Source organism: Balaenoptera ricei, chromosome 6 (genome assembly GCF_028023285.1).
Source record: "Balaenoptera ricei isolate mBalRic1 chromosome 6, mBalRic1.hap2, whole genome shotgun sequence".
Taxonomy (NCBI): domain Eukaryota; kingdom Metazoa; phylum Chordata; class Mammalia; order Artiodactyla; family Balaenopteridae; genus Balaenoptera; species Balaenoptera ricei.
In genome coordinates this window covers 4,908,207-4,933,212 of record NC_082644.1, presented here as the reverse complement: position 1 = coordinate 4,933,212, position 25,006 = coordinate 4,908,207, and the positions used below count along the sequence as shown (strand labels likewise).

Below are 25,006 nucleotides of genomic sequence, written 5' to 3'. Positions count from 1 at the left end.
TGCTACTGTGTACTGCTTGTTTCTTTGTTTCATGAATATCAATTGTATCTCTCCAATTCACTAGTGAGGAAATTAAGAATGGGTACAACGCCATGTGCTTTTTCTGTATCCCCCTAACTCTACTGAAGGAAAGTTACCCTAGAAAGAGCTTCCTCGTTACTGAAGTAGTTAACAATAGTTTCCACTCAGCTTTTTAATTTTTGTCTTCAGAATTATTCAATGCCTCTGATAACCAAGACTTAAACAACAAAAGTTTAAGTTCTCACACTCTGACTTGTCATTAATGTTGGGAAAAAATGCCTATATGTGAGCCATGGACTTTATTTGTTATAGCAAGTCAGGGTGGTCACTACAAAGAAATATCACTGTGTTTTTCCTCTTTTATTAAAAGTCTCAATTTTAGAAAAATGTTCAATACAATATACCAAAAATATCAGTCAGGTTTTTTGCAATAAATGATTATATGTAAAATAAAATTAACAACTTATCTTTAAATATTGGACCAAAAAATTATGGGGAAAAAAAAGCCCTTTTACTTTCTAGACCCTATTTATTTGTTTCTTCAACAGTCCTCTCTGCCAGATTTAACATCACATGGCAAGTCCTTTACCACATTCATTGCTCTGTTGTGCTGGCTTGACATTGCCTTGCAAAGAGAAACCATCTGTAAATATTTATTAAGCAAACACTAATTACCTTGCTAAAGGCAATGATTGCTTATAAACGCTTATACTATGTATAACAATGATCTATATTCATTAACCCTTATTATATGCTGTTCAAGATACTAAGCATTTAATCCTCACCATAAATAACAACACAAGAATGGTATCATCAGCTGCACCTGACTTAGAGAAAACTGACCTGAGGAAGACCCATGACTCGCTAAATGTCCCAAAGTGCTACGTGCTGGAACCAGCCTAATTACTAAAAGAGAATGAGACAATGTGGAAATTCTGCTATTTCTCCTCAAATTAAGGTCAAGTGGCTTCTCTTGCTGGGGAGACATACCACATTTCAGGAAAAAGAAAAAAAAAACAACTCACTCAAACCTGAGTGGGAGTCCTGACAATTTGGTCCTTTTATTACAATAAGTCCCCTACATACAAACAAGTTCCGCTCCGAGAGTGCGTTCGTAAAGTCCAGTTTGTTCGTAGGTACAACAAAGTTAGCCTAGGTACCCAACTAATACAATCGGCTACACAGTACTGTACTGTAATAGGTTTATAATACTTTTCACACAAATAATACTTAAAAAAACAAGCAAAAAATAAAATATTTTTAATCTTACAGTACAGTACCTTGAAAAGAACAGTAGTCCAGTACAACAGCTGGCATACTGGGGCTGGCATCGAGAGAACAGGCAAGGAATAAAGATACTGTACTACTGCCCTCTATACAGTCCTGTACGGTAAAGTACACACAAGCACAACCACTTGTACAGGATGCGCGCACGTGACAATGTACGCCAGACACGTGAGCTAACTCACGTGACTGGACACGCAAGTGCACGTTCGTATCTTTGAAAGTTTGAAACTTGAAGGTTCGTATGCAGGGAACTTACTGTATAATAAAAAAGATCAAAATGACTGATAATAAAATCTCCTGACTGTGGCTTTCTAGACTTCAAGTACTGAAGTAACATTCCATTGAGGGTTTGAGAACTTTAAGTCAATTCGAAATGAACCTGCTCTGCTCTCACTGAGGCACACCATTCCATTCCCTCTAATAGAGAGATGGTAACCACCACCACGGCCTCTGGCAGCCGCAACTTCCTTGATAATATTACTGGGTAACAATAAATTGCACTATTTATAATCTGTGCAACTCTCACAGGCTAAATCCTTATTGTGATTTTCACACTTCTAGAGACACATGCACTTGTCCTTCTCTCTCTCCATACTTTCCTAGAATTCAATTAATAACATTTAAATGATGCTTCAAACTCAGCTGATGAACAGTTTTTTTGCAGAGTCAAAGCAATGGAAAAAGCAAGAAGTTACAAAGTACAAAAAAAAAATTGTAGAAAGTGAAACAGTTGGGTGGATTTATTTTTTCTTCATAAGTGAGACCACGTGTGTGGATGCATGTACAGGTATATGTGTGTTGCTAAATAAGTATGTGAAATGAATACATTTAATTGGAGAATACTGCCAATCTGGCCCATATTTTTTCCCACTAAACTGGAAGCAGAAAAGTAGAAGAAAACATTGATGTGATTTACCTTAAACCCTAGGTATATCTTTATTGCTTCACCCTCTTTCTGGCCACCATGTTGGAGTTTGGTAGTAACAGACGTTAACATATTAGTTGGGGATGGTGGAGTTCCTCATTTCTTGACATTTCGGGATGCCCTGCCCCTTCTTTTCAACTTTAAATAAAACCAGTATAGATATTTTTGTGCCTGTCTAAATACATATTCTCAGCGGCACGAATGTGTCTTATTTATTCTTTTTGGTTGTCTATTCAAGCATCACCACTACATTTTGAGCTAATTCAGGAATAGTTAGCTCTGTGGGGTGATGGACAGAGGTCCTAAGAGAGCAAGTACCTCATTTATGAGAGTCTGTCTTCACCTTTGTTATGGTCTCCAGAACCTCCTATTTCTTTGCACATATGCACCTTTGACTCTATAACAGCACTTTTGTAAACACATATGTAAAAATGAAGGAAGGAGAAGAATAACGTGGTCACGTCTGGTGGTTTTAAGAATCTCAAGTATCGCCTCATCATAAGCAAGCCAAGCAAATGAGAATGAGAGGCTGCTGGACCAAACACCTCCTGACCTGAGGATACAGGCCACTTACACCAAGAGTTATTTGAACTCTTTTCCCCTCTTTCAGATTATCCTGGGTGCACCTTAGCTGGCTTTCATTTGCATAAAGTGTTCCAAGGAGAGATGCCATTGCAAACTTCCTTACAGGTTGTCATGGCGACTCCTGACAAAACTTCCACACACAAAACTCAATTATCTTCTCTACACACTAAAACAACAAAACTTTCTCACCCTTCTGCCTATATATTCCACCCTTGATTTGGTTTCTTATAGAAAAATAAAATGTATAGGAGGTTAATTGTTTCAGCACAGCTTGTTCAGAAATGAACAGAGAGGAAAAAAAAACCAAAACTATATCATTTTTTAACAGACTGTGAACATAAGATTCTGTTCCATGCCGTCTCCCACGGGGCAAGGTGGTGAACTAATCATGTCCAGACCCACTAGGTCACAGCCAATAATTAAGGCACTTGGTATGGGGGTCTGTGTGTTGCAATCCTGGAGTGCATCAGCATGGATTTTCCATAAATTCAAGAAAAGGTCCTCCAGCACCCTAATTTATAATCTATATCTTAGCTAATTAAGAACAGTATGGCTCAAACCAACGCATCACTTCACACCTAGTGTGTTGACAATGTACCACCACCCTAAGTGCAGGAGGAGTGAAAACCTTACTTTTTTTTTTTTTTCTTCTTGCTTTTAGCTCTTCCAATATCTAAGATGTTTGCTGGAGAAGAAACACAGACACTCTTGCAGCTTTATGGTCAGGGTGACAAAGAAAAGCATGACAAGGTTTGCATACACTCAGCTCCAAATATCTGACATCTTCACATCACGAGATAAGTTTAAAATGCACAGAAAACAGTTCTTGCCAAAAAGATGAATCCCCCCCCCTCACAAGTGTGGTGTTGATTAATGTTGGAAAAGTTGGACAAAGATGCTGAGAAGTCTCAGGAAAGTTTTGTTTTGTTTTGTTTTGTTTTAAATAATGGAGGTTAAGCCCCACATCTGTCAAGTACAGTTTACTTGTGGATCTGATTAAAACCAAAATATTACATCACAATATTTCCCACAGCCAAGATGTGATCTCAGGACTTACCATGCAAGCTTGATTAGCCCTGTTTTATAAATAGAAATTCTGAAGTACAACGAAATAAGAAGGTTCTACAATTTAAAAGTGACTTGAGTGTCTAGTGTTGTTTTTTGGTTTATTTCATGCGGTTAAAAAATCCAAGCCAAACATAAGCTTCTAAAATCATTCTGAACAATTCTGAAAACATGTGATTTAAAGTTCTGGGATTTCGATCCTTGTTTTTATTTCAAAAATTGCAAAACCCTCTTCATATTCTGAATATTCTTGAATTATTCTTGCACTCGTATTGAGAACTGAGTTGCATCTCAACTTAGTTGCTAAACTACTTTACAGCTGCTTTAAAAAAATAATCTCTTTAATGTATTTAAGAAAAGATTGTGTTTTGGGGTCCTTTTTATTTACCTGTACTTGCATAAATGATTACAAAGAGAGGTATAATAATGCTGGATGCAGTAGTTTTGCTCTAAAATATTGCTTTGCTCTATCATCCTAAGGCACAGCTTAATTAAGATCTAAATATGTAACTTCAATTCAATTGCAGCTGAAACCAGAGAAGAACAGCAATTCAAAATCCGAAAGAATGAAATTAGGAATTACTATACAATAACTATACAGTAATCATTTCAGCTAAATGTCAAATTCATTATCAATAGATTATTTTTAATACATGTATATATTTCTAAAACACATAAAGGAGATACCTAAATCATCCCAATAACAACAAAAAAGCAACAAATATAACTCAACTGAAAATAACATGACAATTATGATTGATAATTTAATAACATCTAAACAGGAACTCTAAAATATTTTATAAAAATCATAATTTTTATAAATTTTTCATAGAAATCTTAAAATTCTTAAGAGCTTAATATTTATTTCTGCAACTTGATTCCAATTGTGCAGAGTCCAAACCATAAAATTAGCCTCTTAATTATTCCATTATTATAACTATTTTTTTTGCTCCTCATTGGTTGTGTGAGGGGGGAAAAACAAGCCTTTTAGGTGAACAATTTAGGGGTTTTTATTTCATATTTTTCCTGCATCATAGATGGGGAAAGTATTTTAATATCATGGGAATTATTACGCATATTACTTTTAGTGGGAAAGTACTATAAATACAAATGATTAACTTGTAATAGTATAGAAGACCTGAGAAAATATGTCTGAAATACTAAACATCATGTCAATTAATACACACAGTGTCTATCCGTGTTTTCTCTTTTACCTCCCTTTAATTTATCTCAGAATATACTAAAACCGTTTATACTGAGTAGTAGACACACAAACTATTAGTGATGTGCTCTGATAAGATACAAGTGAAGAAGATTTTTAAAGTATTAGCCATTCCATTATGTTGAATTTCCATGAAGTATTTTCCTGCAAGCCACTGTACATTAAACTGTTTAAAACAGTGAAGGTTTCCCACTCCTGGGACCACACTTAGAACCAGGACTGCCCTGTCCCACAGAATGGCTGCAAAACCAGACTCTTCTTCTGGCACGTGATTGGTTTTGACTGCTTCAGGGCTGACCACTGCCAACGATAAGCACGTTATCCCTTCCCATAGCATTTTACAACTTGGTGATAATATATAGTAAAAGATGGTTTTTGAAGGACAGTTAGCAATTAACCATGAAAATGTCTTTTTAAAAGAAAGTACTAAATTTAAATAACACATTACCCAATAGTCAAGTTATATGCTTCAATTGAAAACTTATGTATTTAGCTGACTTACTAACTTTGAAATGTAGATACATTAGCAAAATACTACATCACAATATTAAGCATGCTTAATTCCTCATTGCAAGTCACTTTTTACTTGGTCAAGTGCATATATATATATATATATATATATATATATATATATATACATACACCCACACCCACATATATATGCAGATATATATATATGACTTAACTCTTACTATCCAATACCTGTATAATGATGTCAACATATCCTAATTTTCTTTCCAATTAGATTTAATAATGGAATAAAACCAATGAAATCTTATCTTTTCCTGTTTTACAATGAATTCTATCTTTCAGTAAGTGATTTCTACCTTTTCAACTTTATTTTGTATCTGTAAGAAAGTATTAGTTTTAAAATCATTATTTAGGCTAAAAAATACTGAAGTATGCAACTAACATTCATTTTACGGCACATACTGCCTTTTGTTTATTCTTGGTTTTAAAACTGCTGCCTAGGACTCTCAAGCTGGAATGCCACAAGATCCCCGTCAATCTCAGTTATTTACTCTACAAGGTATGAAACTTTGAGAAACAGCCCCTTCTCTTGCTGCTCCATTCCTTTCACACCTACTAATTTTTCACCTGATATTAAATATCATTTGCACCACAAAAGAACCAGAAACAAGAAAACTGTTTTAGAGATTATAATAACAAGCCAGAGAGTTGGTTTGCCATACTTTATTTTTTTTATGCCATTGAACAAACAGATTTCTCACTAAGGGTCAAAATCAATAGAGCTGGTAGGGAAGTTGTAAATATCTCATTAATAAGATTAATTAGTGTTTTATGTTAGCTATCCCAGCAAATAATTCAGATGGCAACTGTTAATTGAATTAGCAAAATTCAAGGAAAAATCATTTTGTTTTTGTCATTTTATCAATATTGGAATGGAAATCTTAATAATAGCAATTTTGATAATTAACTACTAATGTTAACAAAATCTCACTTTCTCTTAAGGGTTGGAGAAATAAATCATCCATATAGGGAAAAAAAGTTTCACATCCAAAGTATCCACCTTCTTTTTTTTATTGGAATGACAGAATATACTTCAAATCAAAGTTATGCCCCTATTAGAAAGGATGACAGAAGTCAACAACGAAATGAAAGCATGTCAGTGCTTTCCCTCAGAATTCCAATCCACCAAAGCCCATAAGCAACTAGTTATCTTTAAAGTTTAGAGACTGGTAAGGACTACTTGTCATAATGAAAAAGCAGACTATTTCCATGTATTTTACAACTAACCACTCACTGTGCAAAAAGAAATTCCACTTTATTAAGTGTAAGAACGAATATTTAATTGCCATAAATAAATATTCCTGTTGTCCACAACTGGGCTACCTAAACGCCTTCTGTGTGCGGAAGGTACATAGTGTACATGGGTGATGACCCTTGAAATTAAGAACATTAATATTCCGAGGTGATGCACAGGACCAGCTGAAGAAGTGTTACATCCATATCATGAGGAAGGCTTCACTCTGTTGTTAAAAGTTTAATCGCAGAAGCTAGTTTATTAGTAAATAAAGAATTCAACAATATTGAATCTCATCAACATTTTGTGAAGGATATTTTGCTTTATCGTTAAGAATGATAGTTATTTTGATCCATGTTAAGATATGATGAGCGATGCACGCACTAAAGGACTGCATATTAAGTAATGTGTGTGTGTGTGTGTGTGTGTGTGTGTGTATCCACTACATGGTGTTTTGGACATGAAGGTAAGCGTTTAGCAACAAACTTACCGCCAGACTGCGAAACTGAAAGACCTCCTTAGTAACTGCCTGAAGACCTCCCCACCGCACCTTAGCAACAGCGGAGGAGAAAGAGACTTTACGTTTCCACAGGGCAAAAAGCTGTTGCTAAGCAAAAATTACAACCAAAAATATAGAAAACTGTAACTTGGTTTTTGAGAACCCCTTCACAAGTTTCACGATTTAACTGGCCCAATTAATTCACTTTAATATAGACACGCAAACTCCGTGAGAAGCAAACACAATTCCCCGAGACTGAACTTGTACCAAGCCCTCTCCCACATCCCACAAATAAGCAGTTACCTTTCATGCACCTCAAGCCAAAAATCAACCTAAAGATCAACGGTGAGAGGTTATGTCTTCCTCTTGGCCTCTCATCCTTCTTTTCTAGTTTATTTGGCATTTCTCCCATGTCACTGATCGCGACCTTAAAACGGCTACTTGCTTAAACCCCAAAGTGTCTAGAGTCCTGTAACATCAGCTCTGCAAAGACCTGGGAGTGAACCCAAGGCTGCAGCACACCTGCTAGCTGTGGCCGCGGCTGCAACCTCACCAGCCTCCTGGGATCTTTCCCAGGTAAGCGCGGCACTTACCTGCTGCTCTCCGGGTTCCGTCGATTTCACCAGGTGCTTATCCTTGTAGAGAGACCAGAGACCGATATTGGGCAGGAAAATTACAGCCACCATGAATAACAAAGTCATCTGCAGAAATCTCTTCTGTTTTCTCTTCATTGCAAATGATCACAGAGAAGAAAAGTTAAAGGAGATGGTTCCCTGACCGCCTCTTGTGTTTAAAGCCAAAGTCCTTTCCTCTCCCCTGAGAAGCACCAGAAACTGAGGAGAAGCTAAAAACTTTTGCTGTGTGCTCAGCACCAAGGTGCACGATTCAGAGGGAGTTGGGCGTCTGCAGAAGCAACGCAGAGTTACTTTCCCCCCAGAAAACTATGACGAAGGCATCATCTATTGGCTCAGAAGTAAATGACTTGACTGGGGAAATCATTCAGCCTATCGACCTCCCATTAAAAGAGCAACGGAGTAAATATGATCGTTTCAGAGACTAATCATAAGTTATGAAAAGGTCAATAGCATGCCGGATACTGAAGAAAACGGGAGTTTGGAGGGCTGGGCTGGGGACGGGCGGGTGAGCAGGAGATCTGCGTGGGAAGCGGCTCAGCCCCAGCAAGTGGCAGGAAGAAAAGGGTCCGCTCTGGACACTGAACATCACCTTTTCCGTCTTCCCTGGACGTCTCCTCCTGCGCTCCCCCTGGGATAACCCACCTGAACTCAAGTTCAAGTCCCTCCGCGGCCAGCGCGCTGGCGGGCTCCTGGGGGTGCGGGCGGGGAAGTGGGGTCCGGGGCAGAAGTGCTGTTTGGAGCGAGGTCCACGAACTCCCGGGCGGTCACGCACGGTGCCGACCACCCTCGTCCCCGGGCAGCGGCTCGGCGCCCCGGGGGCCCGGGGGCAGGAGGCTCCGGAGGTCCGTGGAGTCCGGCCGGGAGGCGGCGGCGCCGCGCCGTCTGTGCTCGCCCGGCGCCCGGGCTGCTGTCCTCCGCCAAGTGCGCGCCCTGCCCATCAATCGCTCCCTCTCCTCGGCGACGCTCTCACGCCCCGGCGCTCCCGTTACCATCCTCTCCCGGCGCCGGAACGTGCCCCGAGGAGCATCGCCGCACCTGGAGGGCGATGCTCGCACGCTCCCCGCGCCGGGCAGGGAGGGTGGCGCCCGAGCTGAGCGGGCCCGCGGGGCGCGCGCGCCGAGGGCGAGGAGCCAGGGGCGCGCGCTGCTCCCGCCGCCGTAGCCTGGTCGCCTGCCTGCGCGGGGACGAGGCTGTGCCGGCCACGTGCGGGAGCCCGGGCCGGGTGGGGAGGGCGCTCCCCCGCTGCCAGCTCCTATATAAGCCCGCCGTGACGCCGGGCAGCGGAGGGCGGCGACGCCGCCGCGGGACCGGGACTCCAGCCTCTCGCCTACGCGACCTCCTGTCTCCGCCGGGGCCGTTCGCGCGACCTCGGACCCGCGGGGAGGCCGGCGTCCCCGCTCGCCTCACCCCGAAGGCGCCAGGCCCGAGACGCAGGGGGACAGGGTGCCGGCTGCTTGCGGCGTTTCCGCCGGCTTCTCTGGGGTGCCGGCGGGCCCGGAGGCGAACCGAGCCCGGAGGTCCCGCCCGGGGGCTCCCCGGCCGCCCGGCCAGGTGCGCGTTGGACCAGGAGGAGGACTGCGACCGCGACGCGAGGCCGGGCGGGGGCTCGGGCTCTCTCGGGCAGCGGCTTACGGAGCGACACCGTGGAGCCCGGGCGGCTTACCTGGGTCTGCACGCGCCCGGGCCGGGGGAGCTCGGCGGTGCCACCCCGCCCGCGCCACCGCACGCCGCGCTCCTGGTCGCCGCGGGGCTCGCACACCCCTGCCACCGTCCGCGGGCCGAGTCGGGGTCGAGCTCCGTCTCGGGCAGGAGGGCCTCCTCCCTCTCCCCAGCATCGGGATGGACCACCACCCCGGACCGCACACGCACGAACCTGTGGCCGCGTCTCCAAGGGACCTGCGGGCCGGGCACGGAGCAGGGGGACTCCCGGGCTCCTACCCCGGGAGGAAGGGGGACCTGGAGGAGACGACAGACACGCACGCAGCGCGCGCTCTGTCAGCCTGTGCGGAACCGAAAGGAAACGCCACGCTCATCTCTTTGTTACAACTAGATGTGATGCCCACATGCTTGGGGGGGATGAGAAGGTGGGTCCAGAACGGTATTTTCTCCCTCTCTCCTTTCCTGCGTCTCCTCTCCATCCCTCTCTCCTTTCTTGCATCTCCTCCCCGCCCTCTCCCTCCCACTTCTCTCTCCTGTCTCACTTGATAAAGACATAGATGTATGTGAGTGTAAAGTTATGCTTTCAGCTCCTCACATTATAATTTTAAAGTGTATCTGAACAGTACCTATTGACTGACTGCATGAATAAAGCTTTGTGCTGCAAATTTGTTTCCGTGAATTACTTGCATTTCAAAAGAGTATATAAACACATTTAATAAATATGTCTGAATATGTCATTTACTTAAAGACCAGTTACATTTTCATTTTACACAAGTGCCACTTTGGAATCTGGAGAGCAAGGGATTTAATTCTTCACCACCACCACCACCACACACACACACACACACACACACACACACACACACACACTCCCTTTTATACCCTGCATTTTCTAACCTCCTTTTTTCTCTTTTAGCAAGTGCAATTCTGAAGCATGGAACTATGAATTCTGGGAAGCAACATAGCAGGGAGAGGTTTGCTGGGATGATGGGTCCTGAAGGAAAAGACTTTGGAGGACTATTTAAGTATACTGGATATTTTCTGTCTTGTAGATAGAGTTATTAACAGTTAAAAAGTAAAAGAACTCAAAAATGCCCTTGGACTTAGAAAATCAAAATCCCTCACATTTTAAATAATATCAGTTTCTTTATACCAAAACAGAACAAACATACAAACAAAAAAACAAGTCCTGATCACAAACAAACAGACATATCATTCTGGTTGCTAAATCCAGGATTCTGACTTGAATTGTGCTTCATTATTATTACACTAGTGAACAGTCCTGCAAACAGTACCCACTCCCAGAACATGGTTAGTTACAGTGAATGGGTGTAACTGTTACTTCCCACATGAAGTACAGGCAGAACACATGGCAGAGACTGGAAGCAGAAAATTATTATGTTCACCCCTACTTTTACAGTGTAGCTCTAGACAATCATTCCCCCACCCCCCCATTTTATTTGTTTAGTTAGTTATTACCTCTTTCACAATTCCATATGTAAATTTCTAACAGATGACAAGGCTTCTAACTAAAATTGATATTTTAGGTTTCACAAACAAAAAAAAACCCTCTAAGTGACCACTAATTCCTTTGTTCAGCTAATCCAGATTAAATACCAATATAAATATAAATATATATATATAAAACACAGACATATTCTTTTAAAATTGGTTATTAATATTGATTTAATCAAAATCCTTCTATCTTTAAAATTTGTCTTATATCCAGAGACCCCCTTTTTACCCCGTTTGCTCCTCCATTCTGTTATGACTCAACTGGCAACCTCAGGTTATCAGAGTACCATGTGCCTAGCACTGTGTTAAAACCTACGGGGACACATGGAGAAAAAAATAATAAAGCAATAACTGGGACCTTGAATAACTTACAGTCTAGTTGAAAATGTAACATGAAGGCAACTGTAATGAAGTGCCTAAGCTCAGCTGTTTGCATTAACTTTCACTTGAGCCAGGTTTAAGCCCTACCTTGAAAAAGGCAGGAGGCTATTGCTTTAGTTAAGCCCTGCTCTAAAATTTGGTGACTTAAAAGAAATAAATATTTGACTACCTCTCAAGATTCCATGCGTTTGAATAGGCTCAGCTAGGTGGTTCTGCTTTATGAGATGTGGCCTGGGGCTGGGGGCTGATGAGGTCAAAACATTGGGCAGAGATGGTGCCCCCATGTGCCTGGCACTTGACACTGACTGTCAACTGAAGATCATTTGGGGCGGTCAGTAGTAAGTGAACTTGAAAGAAAAACATTTGCTCATGATTTTGCCATATTAACAATTTTTTTCACATTTATTAGTTTAATGCTTTACATCAGAAAATGATAAGCCTGGTGAATGTCTGTTGTTTCATAAACCAAAGAAAGGTCATCAACAATCTCTGTTTGTGTTTTTACCTGAACACTATAGATTCACAAATAAGTATTTGTTAATAAATATAACAACATGTTATAATAACATTGTAAGAGAAGATTAAAAATAATTGATTTTAAGGTCTTACGATAGTACATTATCTACATTTTTTAAGAGGTTATATTGAAATTTATCAGTGAAACAATTAATACCTAGTTTTACCTAGGATCTTAATATGGTTTGAGTTTATTTAGATCTGAGTTTTTCCAAGCTTTTATCAGAAAGCACAGACTCTAGAGCATAAAGGTAATGTGTCTAGAAATTGAGAAATATTCTGTTATTTGATCCAATAATGATATCTGAAATATAAAAATATTGAAATTTTTCCCTCTGAATAAACAATTAGGATACTTTGTTATTAGTCTACCTTTGGCTAAGTTACCTCAGTTTTGGGGGAAAAAAAAAAGATCCTCCAGTGAAAATTGGAAAGTGACTATCTTAATAGTAATTATAATAAAAGTAAATTTAAATTATACTATTCATTTTGTGTGATTATATTAAGACACATATTACAGGAATCTTCTTCAATTTATTTTTCTGGAATTTTAGCATTTGCCACTACACAATAAAGAGAAATAAGGGTTAGGATAAATATTAAAATGCGATATTTCCCAGTCTCTATCATCGCTGAAATTCTTCACCAAAAAACCCTAGTCAATTTCTATATATATTCAAGTGCAGTTGGGCAGAGGATATAGAGGTGAACATTCTCACAGTGTTTTCAGCACCACAAAGGAGTTAAAAAGTGTTTGCAATTAAGTGCGGTACAAATTAAAAAGTGACAAATGCTAAAATAAAAAGAAAAAGGAGGTTATTTCTTCTTGGCCTAAATATTTTCAAACTACACACGTTCTTTACAGTATTTAAAGTCTTAGTCATCAAATTTACCTCTAAATATACTTTTTCCTCTGCCAACAGAATATACCTTTACTCAAATATATTTTCTTTCCCTACACATTTAATTACCAAATATTTATTTAGCATTTACTATAATGCAGACATTTATACCAGCATTTCTGAAGCACTGTCATTTAATCTTATTAATTATTCTATTCTGTAGGTTCTATTACTGTCTCTGCTTAATAGCTTAGAAAACTAAGGCAAAAAGATGGTAAGGATCTTGCTCAGTAAGTGCTAGTAAGTGGGAGGGCAGGGATATAAACCCAGGTATTTTGCTCCAGATTCCAAGATTTTAACCAGTATACAATATTTACCTTGTTTTTCTGACCAAAAAAATGTTATTTCTTTCTTTCCCTCTTTCTTTCTTTCTTCCTTCCTTCCTTCCTTCCTTTCTCTCTTGCTCTCTCTCTCTTTTGTTTATTCTACTTTTACTTCTGTGGAAGATTAAAGGAGCTAAACAAAAACACTGAGTTTGGAAGGAATGATCGTCTAGTTTTATAACCTTGAAGCTGCTTTGTTCATGTTTTTTGGGGGACTGTAAAAACGAAGGTTGTGCGGAAGGTAAAATTACATAATCAACTATTCCTTTATACTTTACATGTTATATAAATGTAATTATATTTTTAGTTTGTGTGATTATAATTTTATATAGGTCACATATCAGATTTCTACCTTAGATTTGACCTTTATCTTCTCGTACACAATATTTGTGCCTTGCACCTTTTTAAAAAGAGTATTTAACCCATATTATGTCTTTAAAATATTTGTGCTGAATAAATGAACAATATTTATTTCAGTGAAAAGTCTAAATTGTGTTTGGAATGATGAAGTCAAGTGGTAATAAAGTTAATATTAAATTTGAAGGAAAGATTTCTCATAATAGCTCAAGACAACATATCATCAATGAAAATTTTAAAAAGATACAATTAATGTAAGTGAAGCCAGTGAAACATGCTTAAGGAGCCATTGAATGATATTTGCCATGTTCCACTTTTTTTTCTTTTCTGAGAAAGAGAAAATAAAGAAGGTCATACACATATTATATATTGAATATAAGTTACTTTTTTCTGACACAAAATTTCTGGATATGAAATAAATGAATTTAATATTTTTAAACATTATTACCTTTTGGGGTATACTAATATCAATTAACAGATATATACTGAATACTTGAAATGACAAACATCTCTGCCTTCAGACAATCGACAGCAGAAGCAAGTCAAGTGTAGAGGCTGATGATTAAAAATTAAGACATGGAGAAAAGTAAGGCAGGGGAGAGGAGTTGGGAATGCCAGGAGGTGGGGTGAGATACAATGTCAAATAAAGCATATGGGAAAGTCCCTGCTGAGTGAGTAACATTTGGACAAATATTGAAGGAAGCAAGGATGTGAACTTTGGGTATCACAGGAGATGGAATTCCAGGTAGGGGAACAGCAAGCCCATTGGTGGGAGTTTGTCTGGGATGTTTGAGAACAGCAAGGAAGGCAGTGCACCTGGAACAGCCTGCAGTAAGGGAGGGGATGGAGCTTGGGGATGGAGCTTGAGGAGTGAATTGGGGGCCAGAGCGGATATTATGATCTAGTGTAGAGAATTAAATCTATAGTAGAATGTTGGCTTTTAGTCTGAGGTGGGAAGTCACAGAAGGGACTAGAGTAGAGATTAACATGACCTGACTCACTTTTTAACAAGACCATCCTAGCTGCTGAAATAGATGATACAGTAGATAGGAAGGAAGAGACTAGTTGCTGTAATCCAATGGGGGTGTCTGGTATCAGGACAAGAGCAGCAGAGATGATGAAAAGTACTTAGACTTGGAATATTCTCACTATAAAACTGCGCTGAATAGGTATTGGAAGTAACATGGAGTGTGGAGGGAAAAGAGAGCCCAAGAAACTCCAAGTTATTGGTCTAAGCTTTTGCAGAACTGGGTCTATCTTTTACTGAGATAGGAAGACCCTGAGGGAAACAGGCTCTAGGGAGAAGACCAGGTGTTTGGTTGGACTTAATGAACTGACATGGCTAATGGCGGAAATGGTGAACAAATGTTTGGATATAAGACTTGGAACTTGACTGGGGCAGAGGGGTGTGGAATCTAAGTTGTAGACATAAATCTAGAAGTCCTGAGAGTATTTAAGGCCATACAATGTTATGAGATTATCAAGAGAGTGAGTGCAGGTAGATAAGAGAACAAAGGTGTTCCAACAATAAAAGCTTGGGGAGGTTAAGAGAAACCAGCAAAAGACCTTGAGAGATGGTGTTCAGTTTGGTTTGGGAGAAACCAAGAAAGCCAAATGAAGAAACTGTTTCAAAGAGGAGGCAGTGGTCCTCTCCATCAGATAAAACTGGTGAGCCAAAAAAGATGAAGTTGCAAAAACCATCACTGGATTTAGCAGTTGTCAAATTTCCTGATCCCACGAGGAGGTAGCAAAGGTAGCGGAATCAAGTGCTGCCCAAAGCAGCAGTTTAGACACAAGAAAAGATGAGTCTGCAGAACGTCTGATAATAAAGCTTTAATTAATGTAATTACATTAATCATTTAATGATCAGAGGAAGGAAGGTATTTAATTTTGTGCTCTGCAAGTATATTTATCTTAAAGTAATTATCGAAAGAAAAATGAAAAGATTCCAAACACCACTAGTTTACGAGAATTTAAATTATTTTCTTCCTTTTTGTAAGACACAATGGATCTTAAAGTCACTGCATATAAGCCTCTCAAACTTTTAATGGGAACATTAAAAAAAGTCAGTGGGTCAGCCATCCTTGCCTCTGAACCTGTCTGACCACCTTGAGGGTTGATAGTAGCCACTCATTACTCTACTCAACACATTTTATTGAGAACTTACTCTTCCCAAAACTTGTGCTGGGCCATCTTTATAACATCCAAACAAATCTAAGTCTTGCAAGATTTCACGTCTCGTGCATTTCTGCCCCCTTATCCTCTATAAGTCTTTGAGGATCTAACTTAACTGGATACACACACACACACACTCACAACCATATAATAACATTGTTTCTTATAAAAGAGACAGCTATTATTGCAAATGAACAGATATACTGAAGTATTGGTGAGGACTGATCAGAGAGAGAAAGAGACAGTAACCAGGAACAATGCAAATCCACATGCAACGTATCTTTAACTCCTTTATATCTTTTATAAAATCACCACTGCATATCACTGTCTAATTCTATTCAGTAGCCACTCTTCATTTTTCCCTATTTATTATATGATTCTGTCTGAACATCTCAGGTCTGATTATATCTATCATGTATCAAAAAAAAAATCAAAGTAAAGGAGAGCTCATGTTAATTACGTCTGATAAGTTTATGAATTACATCAACAATTCTGGTACCCTAAATTATTTGTAACCACACCAGTTGAGATCTGTGATTTCACCTCTAGTTAATATATCTTTGAGATCCCCTTTAGAGCAGGTCTAAGAGATATTTTGGTGGTAGCGAAAAGAACGAAGAGGACAAAACAATCTGTGTTCAAACCCCACTTGCATTATTCACCATCTGAATAACCAGGAAAGACTTTTAAGTATCCTGAGTGTCATCTTACAAAACTGTGGAATCAGAAATTTATAGTATTTCAAGGGTTATTGTGATGATCAAAACAGATGAAGATGTTTTCTGAAATGTTAAGAATTTTCCTAATATAAAGTTTCATTTACATAGGCAAAATAGAATCAACATAAGCATACACAGAATGGGAATCTCATTCATTAGTTAATCTCTTATCATGATGTTTCTATTTTCTTAGTAAACCACAGAAAGAATTGCATTTAATTCAACAGTCTACTTCCCAAGATAGAGAAGAGGAATTCTCCCAAATCAAATCTGTTGGTGATATTTGATTCAGGCTAAACTTCACAGTATTATGATCAAAACAAAGAACTCTTTTAGAGCATTACTAAGCAGTTAATGATTAAAGTTTTAGTAATAATGCTGTATTATACTACCAATAATCCTGTTTGTTAACTGCTCTTTATGTGTCAGGCACACTGTACAGCATATTTTACATTTATTATCTAATTTAATCCTAACAAAACCTTTCTTTTATCGACACTTTTAGTAAGAATTATTCTCATTTTAAAGATAAGGTAACCAAAACTCAAAAAAGGTAAGGGAAATTACAAAAAGTCACTCAGCTAATATGTGACAGATCTAGGAACTCAATAAGTGTCTCTGGTTCTAACATCTGAGCTCACTATATTAAAACAAAAGCATGAGTATTTTACTGAAATTAATTGATTTTTAACCTTTTGTAAAATAGACAATTCTGATTAAATTAAAAATCTAGGCTATATTCTTTTTCTAAATAATATTTCCTTTATACAATATTATGAGGTAAGCTTTCAAATTAATGTTTCCCATTCCTTAGTGAAAACTTCAAAAGTAGTTTCAGGAAAGAAACTTGGACATTGTATTAAACAGGGATCATAAATGTTTATATCTGTCAATCAAATAGATAGATGATAGATAGATAGATAGATAGATAGATAGATAGACTTTTTGATAATGGAGGTTTTAAGAACTGGTTTTTTGTCAAGGGCTTCATTGGGAATTGCTTGCAAGAATTCAAAACTGGATTTGTCTGTTGCAATTCCATGAAGAATACCAAAATAGCAGCATTATGTCATAAAACTGCTAAGGGTGAGGCTGCAAGTAAATGCTAAAAACTGTACTCTCTGTACACCGAGACATGCCCCCTTTATACCTTGACATGAGCAGAACTCATCAAGTTAAAATAAGAACATTTTTCATTCATCAGTTTTCTCTAATACCTAAACTTTAAACAAATTTATTTTGTTATCAAATATCCACCCTTTTATCTCATGTAAAGAAATGGAAATACTTATTTAAAAACATTACATTTGTATGTATGCTTGAATGCAAACATCTGTACAATTTTAACACTGCAGGTCCAAATTCTCTTTGGTACTTGAAAATAGGATGTATTTCCAAAATAGTGACTACTTTTCTATCCTGATCATCCAAGGAAACAAAGCCAAGAAAATATGTCATCCCTAACACGCTGTAAATGCTCAATACATAGTTTTTGAACGAATGAACATATAAATGAACGTGTATCTGAATATTATCGTTGCCTGTGGAGAATGATTAGATTTCTATAATCTCAGTGTTGGAAGTATCCTCAAATATCTCTTACCCAAAATAGGATCCTGCAGCTTGCACAACTATGTACTCAAAGAGCTTGTCAGAGTTTTGCTAAAAGACTTACAATATCAGGATGACTTACCTCCCCTATACCAACCCCATCCCATACAACTCAGCTGCAAAATTGTTCCCTGTATTGAAATAAAATCTGTCTCCCTGGACATTGGTCCTGGTTCTATGCCTAGTGCCCACCCAGTGTCCGTCCAATTCCTTTTCCACATGACAGCATTTTCCATATTTGATGATGTTCTGTTTAGTAAAGATCATCCATAGAGTCTACCTAACGTATTTGATAACATTTTCAGTATCTTTTAATTTTGACTGAGAGTAAATTAATTAGCTTGTTTTTATAAATATATCAAAATAATTTTTGTAGAGTAGATAAATGTGTCCTCATATTAAAGATCATAATATGTGATCTTTAATCAGGTGGATGCATTGGGACAGACAGCTCTAGATGGGAGACATCTGGATGGACCAATGAGTGGAAGAAAATGTGAATATATTTGTATAGCACATCGATGCCCGTCGGAAAGCACCCACTATGGCACAGCTACCATACAAGTAGATCAAAAGACCTGACCCGTTGATGTCAGTCACCAAGTCTGGTGATCCCAGCATTGGCATAATGATTAACGGAGTAGCTATGGTGCAGGAATGTGCATGAGCTTAACTGCCTGAACTTCCTTTCACTCATGTTGAACTAGCTCCTGTCACTGCCAAATGTCCAAGCTACCAGCAGCAAGGACTGAGGAGTAAGTTTATTAGATTGGAATCCATCCACCCTGAAAGGCGCAGCAGTTCATTTTGACTGGAATCAATCCAAATGTGAGTTTGCCTTTCTCGCCTTTCACAGCTCAACCAGCACGTCTATCCAAGGGTTTACAGAGCAGCCACACTAAGCATTTAGTCTGTCGACACATTATCCCACATAGTACCCCGCTGGTGCTAGAGATCCACCTTGAACAGAAGGAGAGTGGCAATGAGTGCATGACCACGTGGCCCACCTAGCCTGTTACCTACCGCACCATCTAGAAGCAACTAGCCTAGGAGAGCAATGGAACAACCTCTCAGAGACAAATTTGAGGGGCACCACCTTGGAGATGATACACAGTGGGTTCTGTACAGATTATTAAAATAATTAGAGCGCATGCATCTGGAAAACAAGGTGAAACCAGGAGTGATCCACTGAGGAATGTGTGATTCTTTATTCCTGCACCTCTAGTCTTTGCAGGTCTAGAAGTCCTGGTTCTCAGAAGGAGAAGTTCCCACCTGAGCATACATGAACATCTACTGACACCCGAAGCTGTCGCTGCTATCCAGTCACTTTGCACTCCTTGGGGTAAGAAACCAGCAGCCAAGGAAAGGAGTAACTAGCCTTCAGAGAATTGCCTCTGATCATCAGAAGCAGGAAAAACGCATTGGACACCCTGATGACTCACAGGAGCTTTTCTTCATGCTCCTCTGTCCAGTCATGACAATGAATGGAAAAGTGCACCAGTCATAGACTAAGAAGGGCACCTTGACCAGGCCTCAGACCCCTCACAGGGTCCAGCAGAGGTGCTAACCAAGGGTGAGGGGAGTCCAGAACAGGTAGTTAACGAGGTGGCGTCAAGGGCTAAGTTATGGCCTCTAGGCCAGAAGCACAGTGGGGCTTGGTTCGTCCCACTAACCTTCCTCTTCTAAGCTTCTCCTGGAGGATGGAGCAGCCTACATGTGGGCACGGTGTTTGCAGGTGGGTGAACTCTGGTGGGAGCAGTAGGTGGGCAGCAGTGGATTCCAGAGGAGGCCTCCCACATCCAACCTTGGACTGAAACTCGCTTCTTAGCTAATTCCCTCTCTAGGCAGCGCCCTTGGCTGAAGGAGGCCGTCGTGTGTAAGGCTACACACCCCCATCCACACCACCACTGCCCTGGGGGGCAGCCTGCAAACTAGCGTTGAAAGAGTACAAAGGCTCGGCTCCCCTTCCTCCATGGGACAGCTCTGAAGAACAGTCACACTTCAGAGCTGCTCTCTGATTTCAGAATCAGTTGAAATCACTGCTTCAGCTTCATCAGATTTCAACTTCATTCTCTGCCCAGCCTCCTTCCCTTACCCCTTATTAATGCAGTTTCCTACAACATTTCCTATTAAACCTCCCGTGTGCAAGATGCAGTGTCCAAATCTGCTTCTAACCATGATAACTCACAATGCGTACCATCATTTATTCTGTATTCTTCCGTTCTATTCTACAGCAGCTGAGGTATTTTCTTCAGATTACAAACATACATATTAAGTAGTATTATAAAACCACTTTGAAGACATTTTCTAAAAATGACTTAAGGACTTTTTATGGTCCCTGTTTAATTAATATTGGTAACATACATTATAGAAAGGATTACTTGGGGAGGAACAAAAACAATATATTCAACAGCTATAATGACGGCTTTTAATGTCAAAACATTGAAATAAAATCCCCTTAATGTTAAGTCTGTAGTATTAAAACCTCATATATTACCATTAAATCAGCAGTTAAATGATTGGCCTTTTCCCCAATATTCATTTGTATAATCTGGCAAAAGGTGAGCCAGGAAAGGACAGTCTTAATGGTCAAAATAAAAGTGTGAATTCAGATTCACAATAGGTGGGAGTAACATCAAACAGAAAATAATAATATTCTGACTTCCTGACTTCAGATTTCCATTTAACTTGACTTTTACTTGCTAAGATCTACCTTGTCAAGATAACGGCCCACTGTCTGCCACTCATCTATCATGTTACAGGGTGGACTTAAGGGAACTGACGGTTTCCATGAATAATAATCATGCATCCAAAGATGTCTGGAGAAAAGGGCTTTTTATTGATGTAAAAGGGACACGAGTGTTTTACCTTTTCCCCTTGTGGCCCTCATACCAGGTGCAGTGTAGAAGCTGTGTCTGCCTCAACTTCCTTCCTCACTGCCTCAGAATGAGTTTCAGGAGCCCTCATGTGAACTTCTGGGATAGAATTTAGATTTTACTATTTCCTCAAAAAAATGCCAAACATTCACTAAATACAAAAAGAGGTACTTGTGTATAGCAATAATTTATTGTTATAATTATTATTAATTGACAGCATTTTCAGTTCATCTTCAGTTTTCCTAAAATAGCTGTACATTCATTTCAAAATACCCTGCATAAAGGAAAAGGCCTATTTATAAAATCCTCCTCCATTTCTCAAGTCTATCAAGAGCCCTATAGATAAGGTAGGATAGTCATGAGTGATCCCTTTTTTTGAATGACTACAGATGTCTATCTATTTCAACTAAAAGAATCATTCTTTCATTCATTTTTCATATAATTCTTCAGCTTCTACTATGTGTAAGCCAGTCTTTTACTGTGTAAGTCAAGGTTCATACAGTAGTAAACAAAAGAATATTCTCCGTTGTCATGGATTTTACATGCTAGTGTGGGGAGAGAAAATAAATAGAACAACCAGATTAAAAAAAAATGGATGTATCTAGAGATTATCATAATAAGTGAAGTAAGTCAGAAAGACAAAGACAAATACCATATGACATGACTTATATGTGGAATCTAAAATATGACTCAAATGAACCTATCTATGAAACAGAAACAAAATCAGGGACATAGAGAACAGACTGGTGGTTGCCATGGGGGAGGAGGGTGGGAGAGGGTAGGAGTGGGAGTTTAGGACTAGCAGATGCAAACTATTATATATAGGATGGATAAACAACAAGGTCCTACTGTAGAGCACAGGGAACTATATTCAATATCCTGTGATAAACCACAATAGAAAATAATATGAAAAAGAATGTATATATATATATGTATAACTGAGTCCCTGTGCTGTACAGCAGAAATTAACACAACATTGTAATTCAACTATACTTCAATGAAAAATAAATTTTAAAAAGTGGGCAGAAAAAGTGAATAGACATTTTTCCAAAGAGGAAATGCGGATGGCCAACAGGTACATGAAAAGATGCTCCACATCACTAATCATGAGGGAAATGCAAATCAAAACCACAATGAGATGCCACCTCACACCTGTCAGAATGGCTATCATCAAAAAGAACACAAATAAATGTTGGCGAGGATGCGGAGAAACCCGTCCATTCCTGGGTATATAGCCAAAACAATTTGAAACAATTTTGATACAAACACAAATTTGAAACAATACATGCACCCCTAGGTTCATAGCAGCATTATTTACAATTGCCAAGACATGGAAGCAACCTGTGTCCATCAACAGATGAGTGGATAAAGAAGATATATCCATGGCGTGTGTGTGTGTATACATACACCCATATACAATGGAATGCTACTCAGCCATAAAAAATGAAATTTTGCCATTTTCAGCAACATGGATGGACTTGGAGGGCACTATGCTAAGTGAAATAAGTCAGAGAAAGACAAACACTGTGTGATGTCACTTATATGGGAAATCTAAAAAATACAACAAACTAGTTTAAAAATTGTGAATCACTATAGTGTATACCTATAACTTATATCGTATTACTGTATGTGAACCATACTTCAGTAAAAAAAACACAATATATAGTAAACTACATGGTATAATAGAAGGTGACTAGTACAGTAGAGGACCAAAAACAGGAGGGAACGGGGAAGGGAAGGCCGGGGCAGTGTGTCAGAAGCTGGGCGGCAGGCAGGGCCTCACTGAGAAGAAGGTAACTAGGCAGCCTGGAAGGAGGAAAGGTCAACAGGAACATACGTAGGGAAGAGCACCTCAAGCAAAGGGCACAGCAAATGCAAATGCCTTGAGGTGGGATGGTGCCTGATGTGTTACCTAGAAATAATATTGTAATCACTCTTCCATTAGACAAGCTATTCCTTCCTTCTCCCACAAACAAATATTGATGCTTTATTTTTAATTACTTAATTGTTTTCAGTTAATTAGTAACTGGCAGGAAGTAGAATAATTGACAATTGTTTTCGCTGGTGAAGAGCAATGTCTCGCTATGGATATGTATACACATAGACACATTTATACATACATTTATACACATATATCATTGACTTTATATATTTACATACACACATATATGCATATCTGTGTATGTAAACACCTGCTCTTATCTACATGGTGGTGGGAAATATTGTGTGAAGCACATTTTTCTTGATTTTCTTCTCCAAGTGGTGGACAGCCAAGACCTCTGAAGGTGTTGTGAAGATAGACAATGACGACAGTAGTAGCATACATTTTTAAAGAGCTTGCTATGTGTCAGCCGTTTCTCTAAATGATTTACACGTACCTACACAGTTTTTTGACAACCCTGTTGTCCTCATTTGGATGATAGGAAACTCAGTCATAGGAATGTTAAGCTTGTACTAAATAATGCAGGAAGTCACACACAAATCTAGTAATTGACACAGCTGAGAAAATAGTGTTTTTGTCCATTTGCCTGAGTCATGCATATCATTCTTTCAAATCATAAACTATTTTCTCTGAGTAGACACATCCACACATGTTCGTGTACTATTTGAGAATATTGAGAGGATAGGTTCTCCTCTGTTGGGACTGGTCTAAGATCCACTGCGGACGGGCTGCAGGTCCCCATTGCTACCCCTGGGGCAGACGTCACTAATCAATCACTGCACTCTTGCCAGGTCATTCTGGAAACAACTGACTTCCACACAGCGCTCCAGGTAAGCCTGACTGCAGACTGAAGTTGGCCGTTTATATGGAACCTATTTGCCATCCTGCAAGTAGGCCATAGTGAGCCACCTAAAAGCATCTAAGAAGGAATTGACACATACGATGGTGTATTTTGGAGAATTTCTTTGTCAGCATATGGAGCACGGCTTGCCTTGTGAAAACTGAAAATAAGGATACCAATCCAGAGGCTATTGAATAGTTCAGTTATAATATAAGGATTCCCTAGGGTAAGATGTCAGCACGGGGAATGGGAAAGGGGGGTCGGAGGAAGGACAGACTGTAAAGGAGAGGCTGAGATTTGGTAACAACTGGGTGTACGGAGGGAGAGGTGTTGAGTGAAAAACGTCCTTGCCTTATCCTTTCAGCTGATCCTCAGCTTTGTACCCACGGTATAACAGTCCCACACCGCAGCTCACTCCGTTTCATCTTTAGGGAGAAGGGATCCAACAAACAAAAACCATTCCTGGACTTCCCTGGTGGCGCAGTAGTTAAGAATCTGCCTGCCAATGCAGGGGACATGGGTTTGAGCCCTGGTCCCAGAAGATCCCACATGCTGCAGAGCAACTAAGCCCGTGCGCCACAACTACTGAGCCTGAGCTCTAGAGCCCGCAAGCCACAACTACTGAAGCCTGCACACCTGGAGCCCGTGCTCCGCAACAAGAGAAGCCACCGCAACGAAGAGTAGCCCCGCTTGCCGCAACTAGAGAAAGCCCGCGTGCAGCAACGAATACCCAGTGCAGCCAGAGATTAATTAATTAATTAATTAATTAATTTAAAAAAAATCAATCCTGTACTAAAAGCACTACTTATAATGGGAAAAGTAAATTCCTACTGTCTGGGTAAGAAGCTCTTTGCATTTTATTTTTAGCGTCTGGCATGATGGGACAAGCAGTTGTCAGAAGGACAGATGCAGTGCTAGTACCAGGGTTTCATAAAGCACGCATTAAAAAGAGGGCAAAGTAAACAGGCAAGTCAGTCTGTAGATAGCGCCCTTTTCTCTGGCTAAATAAATACACGCATTCTTAAATTAAAAAGTAAAACATTTCTTTATGTCTCTCAGTAACATTAAATCAATACTCTCACTAGTAATTTTGCAAAACAGAATTATTTGTCAGTTTTTTTATTCAACCATTAGTACACTTCAGCTCTCATTTGTCCAGCACATGGTACATAAGCTGTTAGGTGT

The 25,006-nt window shown here is 39.5% G+C and overlaps 1 protein-coding gene across 5 annotated transcripts in view; it reads right to left on the bottom strand.

Moving 5' to 3' along the window:
• Positions 1-25,006, bottom strand: part of GALNTL6 (polypeptide N-acetylgalactosaminyltransferase like 6) — a 1,732,831-nt gene that overhangs the window by 1,181,018 nt on the left and 526,807 nt on the right. For 3 of the 5 annotated variants that reach the window (XM_059926762.1, XM_059926765.1, XM_059926763.1), the window contains exon 1: positions 7,963-8,827. The exons of 1 other annotated variant lie outside the window; for it this stretch is intronic. In XM_059926762.1, coding sequence (XP_059782745.1) covers positions 7,963-8,100 — 138 coding nt within the window. In that variant the 5' untranslated portion in view covers positions 8,101-8,827. Of the gene's footprint in view, positions 1-7,962; positions 8,828-9,877; positions 9,995-25,006 lie in introns of those variants that run through there. One more of the 5 variants, XM_059926766.1, reaches the window with a different exon arrangement.